Below are 11067 nucleotides of genomic sequence, written 5' to 3' on the forward strand. Positions count from 1 at the left end.
CCTCCTCTGAATCTCTTGCCTCATCTCCTCTGCTGTATCAATATGGAGGGATTTCCGGTGATCCTCATTGCTCTCCACTGGCCAAGGAGGCCCTCGTATGCCCTGTATGTAGTTAAGCTCCTGGCAGACTGTCCATGGGAACTCTCTGGATCATCCAGGGCTACTGTCACAAGGTCCAGTATTCCACCCTGCTCCCCAGGTATTGGCTTTAATGCCATGGCTGTTGAAGTACAGAGGCCTTTTTCGATGCAGTCATCCCTATGCTCCTTAATATTCTGTCCCTCAAGGTCTACCATTGTACCTTAAGAGAACTATGGGGGGAAAACACTTACCCCATAGTTCTCTTTTAAGGGTCACAGGAGGACATATACTAGCATCCTCCCGTGACCCAAAGCTCAGTATATCGCGAGCTACGGCTCACGGTATCCCGAGACCGCCGCAGCCAGGACGGATCCCGACATTACTGTCGATCCGCCCAGCTGCGTGAGTGACAGCAGGCTCTGCCTATCTAGAGGCAGAGCCAGCTGTACCTACCCCCTCACGCTGGAGCATTGGGGAGGGAGTGGGGGGGAAATCCCTGCAGGGAGCTGTGACTTTCTAATTATCTGCTCCCTGTTAGCGGTTTTTGGTCCTTGGGTCTTTTAGTTGTCTTTTGCCCTGTTGCCCACCCCTCTGATGGACTGCTTTTGAACATCCCAGGGGTTAAAGAATTTAATGCCCTGTGATGTAATGATTTTACAGGTAATACTTCCACCTCCTTCACTAGCTGCACTTGGTGATGCAAATTTAAGTAGGCGTGAGCACATGATATTGCACACATGCTCCTACTGTTTCATAGTTCCCTCCTGCAGCTTACAGTTATTTCTTTTTGGCATTGTTAATCCCTCCAGTTGCTCCTGCTTTAAGTATTGCTGATCAGACACAGCCAGAGGCATGGGCCCTGCTTGGAAGAACAAAACCCAGATATGAGGCTTTTAGGCTTCCTGATCAGCTGCCAGTCAATACCATTTATACCCGACTTGACTCAACATGGCAGGAAGTTAGCAGGAACATCAGGTCGCAGTCAGGGATGCGCAAGAGCACGTGCATGCATATATCCTCAGCCACCTATTCAAACAGCTGCCCTCCCACAGCCCACCTTGCTTTCAAGTTTGGGTGGCTTTGTCAGTGATACGGTTCTGATTCCGAAGTCTCATCGCAGCAAGACAGTTATTCAGGACTTTGTAGGATCAATACACCCTGATCTATGATTTTCCTTCCCTGAGGGTTTGTTCACACCAGATGCAGTGCATTCCGGCCCGATTCTGGAGAGAACACATTTCATTGCGGCCAGCTCACTTTGTTTGTGTGGGCAGGAGGGGGCGTGGTGGACCATTGAAGTGAATGGCACCGTAGCTACACGGTGCGATCAAAATAGTGCTTGCAGCATTTTGATTGCACCGGACTGCAGGCACAATGTGCCTTGCGATCCCGTCCATGCGTGGCTATGGTGCCATTCACTTCAATGGCCCACCAGCCCCCTCCTGCCCCACAAAGAAGTGAGCCGGCCGCAATGCAATCCAGCCAGAATCAGGCCGGGACACACTGCATCTGGTGTGAACGAACCCTGACACAGGATTAAAGATGGAGGGTGTTCCTCTGCTGCTCATTGCTATGGACTGGCAGTCGCTCTGTCTGTTCATCAGGATTCTGTATACAGGACTGTTTTGCCATCCTACTTTGTGGTCTTTGACTTCATGGCATGGCTGTTGAAGCCCTGCCTATTTTCTTTAGTCGGGGGGTATCTCTGAAATTGTATTTCCCACTACAGCTCAGAAGCCAACTTCCCACAAAAGGAGCATCATTGGAGATGGGAGGCTTGCTTTCAGGGCTTCCACCATACAAGTTTCTCAGTAGGTCAAATCCTCCCCCTTCTGCAGCTGGGTCTGGTCGGTGTTTGACTCGGCACTTTCAAGACCCAGGTTTCTTCCCCAGCTATCTTGTTTTGTAAGACCATTGGGTTTGATTTAAACCTTTGTACTCCATGTAGCTCCCTGTGTTGATTACTGTGTGCAAGCTGTATCTGGTACTCTGATTCAAAGATCACTGAATTCATTCGAGACATTCCTCTTTTACTCTCACCCACAAAGTGATGACCCTTATACCCATCACCTGTACAAGACGAGTGTCTGAACTGGTAGCCAGCTAAAATGAGTAGTTTACATTTAGTTATGGGAACATGACTGCCGAAAGACTGTTCGGTTTATCCATTGTTTTGATAAACATACCTCTGCCACGCTGCATAGTCAGTTTATTTTACCAATGTAGCTAACCTCAATATGCGCAACAAAAGCTTGCTTGCCGTGCTTGCGGTGTAACCATAGAAAAAGAGGACTAACATACGCTTGAGAAAAATCAAACAGGCAGATTTAATGTTGCATTTATTCATTATAACAGAAACCCTGATTTTTGATTAGCCCTACGAGTACCTAGAAGTACTACAGGTTCTTGTAGCCATGGTATACGATAGTAAGTCCAGAAGAACTGTACTTCAGTAAGATTATATAGGTGCACACTGCTTTCCTTCAAGTGTCCTTTCATTTTCCCAGGGGATATCATACACTGTGAAAATGCACTTAACTTTCTGTAAACAATAGAAAATAAAATTAATAAATAATCCAAAATATGTGTAATACATTCATTAACAAAGTGCTGCAGTTCATTCTGCATATTGTTTGTCTATGACAATTGTAAATAACAGCATTTCCTTCTCAAACAAAATTGAAGAAAACCTGTTCTGTGTTTTATATACGTAATCATTTGCATTGCAAGTCCTTTCTTAGTGTAAGCCCCCCTGTGCTACGAATACTTAGGTGCTCTGACATGCATCAGGAGCCTAACCCCACACCTTTCAATCTCCTAAACCAGAGCCAGTAAGATTGTTCATCACTGTAAATGGCAACATACAATGAGCAAATGGTGAGGTTGCACAATAGGGTAGGGTTAGGCTCTGAACCAAAATGACCCAGAAAGTACTTTTAAGTGCATCTTTTTAATTACAATAATGCAAAGCACCAGTACTGGAAATCTCTATGCAGCAGGTGAATTGCAGGTACAGGAGAGATGTTAGCGCAACCGTTCTAGCCAAAAACATCACACCAAAGATGTAGGTGTAATTTACAGATTATACTTTCCTTCTAAAATGCTGCTGTATAACATATCATACATTATAAATGCCTCTCAATGAGAAGAAGTAATCAAACCATTAGGATAGCACTGTTACATGATGAAGACAAACTGCTACATGTTGGAGCTTAACTGAGAAAACTAATCTCCATTCACATTAAAACTGAGTGTCCCTAGAGAAACGGTCACTTCTGGTTACTTAGAGAACTATGAGGTGAGTGCTTTTCAATCACCTCATAGTTCTAGATGACCTGTGACAAAGACTGTGACAGGTCGGCTCAGTAGATCGGGAAGTGAGCGAACACATACTGGCGTTCGCTCACTTCTCGATCCTGTCACTGCTCTCTGCCGTGACGGAGGGACTGGATTCCCCCCTCCCCCCTCCGATCCTCCAGCGCTCACTGGCGGAACGGACGGGGGAGGGTACAGCTGGCTCTGCTTCTAGATAGGCAGAGCCAGCTGTCACTCACGCAGCTGGGCGGATCCAGGCATAATTGTCGGGATCCGGTTCAGCTGCGGTGTCTCAGTATACTGCGAGCTATAGCAAAAGGAGGCTTGTTTTGCTCGGGAGCTGCCTTACCAAAGCCAGTGAGCTTCTTTACAAACGCTCCTGTATCTGGGTGATTTGAGTGAGCACAGAAACCCCACCACACAAATGTGTTACTTAGGAGACCTAGAGGCTCACATGTTTACCTCCTTCTAAAACTGCAAGCCTAAATTTGTTTGCATGCAAACACATTATACTAGGGCCTTCGCGAAAGTAAACCCTTCAACTCTTCTTTGCTATGTCAGAATGCTGGGTCATTTTGAAAGGGCACAGCTCCAGAACTTACTGAAACTGGCCTGAGATTTCTCACCACCTGCCACCTCATACGCATTACCCACCACTTGCTGCCTGATGCACATTCAAAAAAAACGTGTGAACAAGGCCTGACACTGACCAAAGCTGCAGAATGAGTATTAGATTTACAGTCATTAGTCACATGTCAAGAAAACGTAATGAGAAAGCACCCTACCTTAAGCTTTGAGCCTGTTAGCAGTGGACAAGGTTTATTCATGTAGTTTTTCCCCTTTTTGCATGCTGTATTTCCCAATAATATGGTCAGTTCATAGTTCATCCCAGCAACCACCTAAATAAGTATAATAACATAAAATGAGAATTCGGTATTACAAGAGGCTTTCCATATACAAAAACACAACCTGTCCCAAAGGACTGCAAAACATGAAAATTCATGCTTAAACAATATACTAGCATGGAGCATCCAAACAAATCCCTTTCATCTAAGGCTACTTTCACACTAGGTGCAATTCGATGCATTTATATGGATTACTAAGTGCAAATATATGAATCTCTGATGATTTCCAATGGATCTATTCACACCTCACGTTTCCATGCTTTTGTCTGCAGTCAGTTTAGTTGCGTTTAGAAAAAATAAAAAGACAACTGTGTCCAGGAATTGAATTTCTAAATGCATGTAAACTCAAGATGTGTTTATTTGCTGAAATCTCATTGGCTACTAAAATGGACTGTTTCAATGGACAAAGGGCAGATGCATCTAAATGGATGTGTGTAAACGCACATCATTTTAAGCATCTAGACGCATAGACAAAGGATCTAACCTGACTGATTTTGCAGAAAGATCCCTGCATCAAACTGCAAGTGTGAATGAAGCCTTAATCTCAAGGATGTACCTCTTATGCCCTACACCCATATTTAGGGTGAAGCAGCCCCCACAACCTAAAATGCCCACTCACCTGAATTGTGAGGTTTTTCCTGCTGGCTTTGGCTTATATTTGAATTCAGCCTGGTTATGCACAGTGCTGCACATACAGTCATGTCATTAATTCACAGTCTCTGCCACTGAGGTACTCGTAGATCTCAATGGAGTACAAGTGTAGTGACATCTCGCACTTGTAGCCCATTGATTGCTTTCTCCAGCCTCTTTGGTTACAGAGTAAGTGCCTGCAGAAGGCAGAGCATCACACTTGCAATCCACTGATCACGGCTGCAATGCTTTACTAGCTCCAATGCAAAATATCACATTTTTAATTTTATTTAGGTGTGTGATTTTGCCTTTAGGTTGAACATTTAGCAACATATCCAGGGCTTGTCCTCAGTTTCCTCATCAGTGAGGGACAGCTGACAACTTTGCTGATACCTGCTATATCTGACAAGTATTGAGAGAACACAGATACATATCACCCCAGTATATGTGACAAGTATTAATAGAGAATACAGGTATACAGTACTGTGCAAAAGTTCTAGGCAGGTGTGAAAAAAAGCTGTAAAGTAAGAATGCTTTCAAAATATATATTTGTATTGCTTATGATCAATTTACAAGATGCAAAATGGGTGAACAGAAGAAAAAAAACTAAACCAAATGAATGTTTGTTGTGACTACGCTTCAAACCAGCAGCAATTCTTCCACTTGCACAGTCATTGATTTTGTAGGATAAAGGTGCCCATACACCTTACGACCATCGCAAGACTTTTGTCTTGCGATGGTCGTATGCTTATTGAAAGCTCGTACGATCTGCCCACCTTGGACGGGCAGATCGTACTTGCGATCATCGAAAGCCCGCCCCGCTGAGGGGCGGGCTTCCGATGACCGCAATGCAGAACGGGCACACGTCTTCGTTCACACTGCTCGATTCTCGTACGATCGTGGGATTTCGCCCGATTCTTGTACGAGAATCAAGCAGTGTATGGGCACCTTTAGAGTCAGGTGTTTGATTAAACAACCCAGCAGGTCCTAATAATCATCAATTTATTTATGTAGGTTAAAACAGTCATTAACTGAAACAGAAGCAGCCGTGTAGGAGGCTATAAAATAGGTGAGGAACAGCCAAACTCTGCTACTAAGGTGAGGTTGTGGAAGACTGTTTAATGTCCCAGGACATACACCATGACAAGACTAAGCACAGCGACAAGACACAAGGTAGTTATACTGCATCAGCAATGTCTCCCCCAGGCAAAGATTTCAAAGCAGACTGGAGTTTCAAGATGTGCTATTCAAGCTCTTTTGAAGAAGCCCAAAGAAACTGGCAATATTGAGGCCCGTAGACGCAGTGGTTGGCCATGCTTACTCATGCTTACCTACCTTCGACATTGGAAGATGTCCAGCAGTGCAATCAGTACCGAACTGGTGGAAACCAGTGAGACCCAGACATCTACTGTCTGGAGAAGTCTGACCAGAAGTGGTCTTCATGGAAGAATTGCGGCCAAAAACACCATAGCTCCAACGTTGAAACAAGGCTAAGCGACCTAACTATGCACAAAAATATAGGAACTGGGGTGCAGAAAAATGGCAGCAGGTGCTCTGGGATGATGAGTTAAAATGTGAATTATTTGGCTGTAGCATGAGGCAGTTGGCTCGCTGAAGGGCTGGAGAGTGGTACAATAATGAGTGTCTGCAGCAACAGTGAAGCATGGTGGAGGTTCCTTGCAAATCTGGGGCTGTATTTCTACAAATTGAGTTGGAGATTTGGTCAGGATCAATGGTGCCCTCAATGCTGAGAAATACAAGCAGATACTTATCCATCATGCCATACCACCAGGGAGGTGTGTGATTGGCCCCAAATTTATTCTGCAGCAGGACAATGACCCCAAAACATACAGCCAATATCATTAAGAACTATCTTAAGGATAAAAAAAAAAAAAAAATGAACAAGGAGTCCTGGAAGTGATGGTTTGGCCCCCACAGAGTTCTGATCTCAAGATCATCAAGCCTGTCTGGGATTACATGAAGAGACAGAAGGATATGAGGCAGTCTACATCCAGAGAAGATCTGTGGTCAGTTCTTCAAAATGTTTGGAACAACCTACCTGCCGAGCTCCTACAAGAAGTACTGATGATTTAAAGACAAAAGGTGGTCACTCCAAATATTAATTTGAATTGAGAAGTATTGAGAGAACACAGATACATATCACCCCATGTAATAATATCACCCCACTATATGTAACGGGTATTGAGAGAACACTCTCCTTCCTGACAGCTGTCACAGGAGGCTGAGTGAGCGTTGCGCGCGCTGTCTCCGCCCACACAGTGCTCTGCCGGACTGTGATAGGAGGCTGAGCGGTGTGGGAAGAGAGACGCCGGCCGCTCACATCGCTGTCCTCTGGCAGCACTCGGCCGGCTGTCACACTTTCTCTCCTCCCTGCTGGGGCACAGAGAAGCGCCCAGCGGGGAGGAGAGAAAGCAGGGATGCACCGCTGTATCGGCAGAAAAATGGCATTTAGCCAAAAGTGCCATTTTTCGGCCGATACATCGGTGCATCTCTAGTAATAATATCACCCCAGTATATGTGAGAAGTATTGAGAGAACACAGATACACATCACCCCATGTAATAATATCACCCCAATATATGTAACGGGTATTGAGAGAACACAGATACATGTAACCCTAGGGCTACAACTAACGATTATTTTCATAATCGATTAGTTGGCTGATTATTTTTTCCATTAAATTGGATAGAAGAAAAAAAAATATTTATGCAAAATAAAATGCACAAGTGCAGGTTTATAAACAGAGTATCCTTCAGAATAAAACGATATGCACCATTTTGAATTTGCACTCCACTGGAACGCAGGGCAATGCAGTACTGCACGAACCAGCGGGCAATCACACTGCGGGCGGGAGGTGCATTTGGGATGCCATTGAAATGAAACGCACAGCAACTCCTGCAGAAAAATTTGTCGGGCCGAAATATAAAATTACTTTTCCCACCTTTTTGATGCATATTTTTTCAATAATTGTATTATATCTTACTTAGTTTCATGGATTTAAAATAATGTGAATTGTAAAACTCTAACTCAATATAATAAAATAACTAACCTTTAATTTAAAAGGAACACACCAAAATTGTAGAGAAAATACAAATCTATATGCTCAGTCATCAGTTTAGCGTTAGCGATGAATATTGGCCCATTAATCATTACATATGTAGCGCAATCGTCGTTTCGTTTGTAGGTGCACCCGACTTGTGTTTCGGTTAGTATGTGCGTGTTCCTGGGGTTGGGGGACTTTACATTTTTGGGGGGTATTTTTCATTTCATTTTATTTAACGTAATTTTTTTTTTTTACTGAACTTCATTGCTATCCGTGGTGGGACTCCCAAGCCCCCTATGTGATAGCACATTGGAGGCGACAGGTTCTCTGTAAGGTTCAATGAGACCCCTATTGTCACCTTTCCACTTCATTAGCTTTAGCTAGGGAAAGGCAGCTGAATGTAATTCCAGCATACAGTGGGCGGGTGCAATAGCCAGCCCGCTATTGGCTATTTCAATTTGAAATAGCCAATAGCAGGCTGGCTATTGTTTCCAGCCGCTGATGAGACTTGACGCCGGCTTTATACCGCTGGCAGAAGAGGGGGCACAGGAGAGGAGCAGAGAAGGAACAGAACAGCAGTGCAGGAATGGGATCGACAGGGGAGCCATGGGGGGTTAAGAGGAAGAACGGGGGGGCGGGGGGGGGGGGTTAAGAGGAGGAACGGGGCAGCAGCAGAGGCACGGGGGACAGAGGAGGAACAGAGCAGCAGTGGAGGTACAGGGGGCTGGTGCCAGCTGCAGTGGTCTGTGTCCCCGCTGCCTTTGCCGACACAGGCGGGGAGAGCAGCGGGGATTGAAAAGGGACAGACTGCTGCAGCTGGCACCAGCGACGAGGACAACGGAGAAGCAGAGTGGCAGTGGGGGATTCAACTAATCGAAAATCAACTAATCAATAATGAGATTCGTTGACAACGATTCTCATTATCGGTTATAATTGATTTTTATCGATTAGTTGTTTCAGCCCTTTATCACCCTGTGTATTACTATCAGGGGCTGACCTACCGCCGGTGCAGCCGCCCCTGGAGCCTGAGCCTAAAGGGGAGCCCAGTATCCAGTGTAACACAGCCCTAGGGCAGAGATGGGGGTGCCCGGTGGTGTTCGGCCGCCGGATAGCATCGGATCGGTATGCGGCGGGCCTCCCCCATCTCTGCGCCGGGAGTGTCCGATGATCACATTGGATCCGGCAGCCCCCCTCATCTCTGCGCCGGAAGTGTCCGATGATCACATTGGTATCCGGCAGCCCCCTTCATCTCTGCATCGGGAGTGTCCGACACTCCCAGCACAGAGAGGAGGGGGGCCGCCGGATACTGAGGAGGGAGCAGAGAATAAAAAAGCCGGCAGGCACTTCAGGAGGCAGCCCTGGGCCTCAGCCAGTGGCGGAACTACCGCCAGTGCGGGCGCACCAGGGCCTCAGCCTCAGGGGGGCCCAGCACACCCCTCGCCTGTGCAGATGGTATCCAGCGGCCGGCAGGCGCCCCGTCTCTGCGCCGGGAGTGTCGGATCATCCGTTCATCTGACACTCGCGGCGCAGAGATGGGGATAATGATCCATTTCAGAGAACTCCGAGTCCGATGTGGTGAACTGGGGGGGTGGGGGGCTAGGCGTTAGGGTACCCAGATATTATGGGCCCGCCGACCCCTGCAAGAAGTGAGCCGCGAGCAAAGGACAGCAGTGAGTGACACATGAAAAATTGAAGACAGGGCAGGCAGATCGGAGTGGACGGCTGTGAGGACTGAGGACACACTGCACAGCAAGCAGGAAACAGACACCTGTTTTTTCTGAATCCCCCACCGGGAAACAGCAGAAGAGAGGTAAGTGTAAATAAATAATTAAAACAATTATTATTTGTAGCTGGTTTTTGTAGTGCCATTCTGTTACATAGGTACATAGTATTTGAGGTTGAATAAAGACATTAGTCCATCAAGTCCAACCTATAGGATCTCATTCTTAGTAGTACCTAATGATTAAATTATCTCCGTTTAATTTAAGTAATTTTATTTTTATACCCTCCCCCCCACTTTCTAGTTTAAAAGCTCCTCCAGTCTTTCTACCATTTTTCCCCCCAGGAATGCTGCACCTCCCCCATTAAGGTGCAGCCCGTCTCTGCTGAAGAGCCGATAGCCGACTGCGAAGTCAGCCCAGTTCTCCAGGAAACTAAAACCTTCCTTCTGACACCAGCTCCGGAGCAGCAATGCAGAATGGGACCCTCTATAGAGGACTAGAAATTTCAGCAGTACTTTATACAGAAATGCTATAGTTGTATAAAGTATTGCTGGGATGAGTAGTCCTCTATAGCCTGTGCCATTCTGCATTGCTGCAAATATTAGGGACGCACCGATATATCGGCCGCCGAAACATAAGCCGAAAATGGCACTTTTGACTAAATGCCTTAAGTGCCATTTTTTGGCCGATACAGCAGTGCATCCCTGCTTTCTTTCCTCTCTGCTGGGCGCTGCTCTATGTCCCAGCGGGGAGGAGAGAAAGTGTCACAGACGGCCGTGCGCTGTGAGCAGCCAACGTCTCTCACCCCACACCGCTCAGCCCCTATCACAGTCCGGTGTTCTATCGCAGATTGTTAGAATGTGTGACCGCTGACGTCATCACACTTTCTAATGTAATCACGCCCATTTTTTCGGCGGTAGAATGTGTGACCAGGAAACAGGGACACCGGCACTCCAATGTTAGTTCAAATATGAAGTCTTTTTATTATAGAAAAAAACGACGCCACAAAGTTGCGACGACCCCGAAATGGTCGTCACAACTTTGTGACATGTCGTTTTTTCTACAATAAAAATACTTTATATTTGAACTAACATTGGAGTGCCGGTGTCCCTGTTTCCTGCTGTTACATGACGGTTGCCGTCCATCGACCACCGCAGCATTCAGATTCTTTCATTGGAGACAAGCGGTCAGGAGTGCGATGGGTTCATGGATCTAGAATGTGTGACCAGTCACATGTTCACACATTCTAACGTAGCCACACCCATTTTTTCCCGGGTTAACAATGTGTGACCGGCAAAACGTGTAGAATTCAAAGCTTTCTCCACTGTTCCTGGGCAGATCGGCATCGCAGA

The 11067-nt window shown here is 46.1% G+C and overlaps 1 protein-coding gene across 1 annotated transcript in view; it reads right to left on the minus strand.

Annotated features, from left to right (window-relative positions):
• Window positions 1-2539: 2539 nt before the first annotated feature.
• The window catches only part of LOC108784996 (cystatin-2-like), a 9078-nt gene continuing 550 nt past the window's right edge, over window positions 2540-11067 (minus strand). The window contains exons 2-3 of the mRNA XM_018553961.1: window positions 4182-4295; window positions 2540-2623 (exon numbers count right to left, since the gene is read on the minus strand). Of these exons, the coding sequence (XP_018409463.1) occupies window positions 2540-2623; window positions 4182-4295 (198 nt within the window). The remainder of the gene's footprint in view (window positions 2624-4181; window positions 4296-11067) is intronic.

This window comes from Nanorana parkeri, unplaced genomic scaffold (genome assembly GCF_000935625.1).
Source record: "Nanorana parkeri isolate BGI_ZX_2015 unplaced genomic scaffold, ASM93562v1 scaffold136, whole genome shotgun sequence".
Lineage (NCBI taxonomy): Eukaryota > Metazoa > Chordata > Amphibia > Anura > Dicroglossidae > Nanorana > Nanorana parkeri.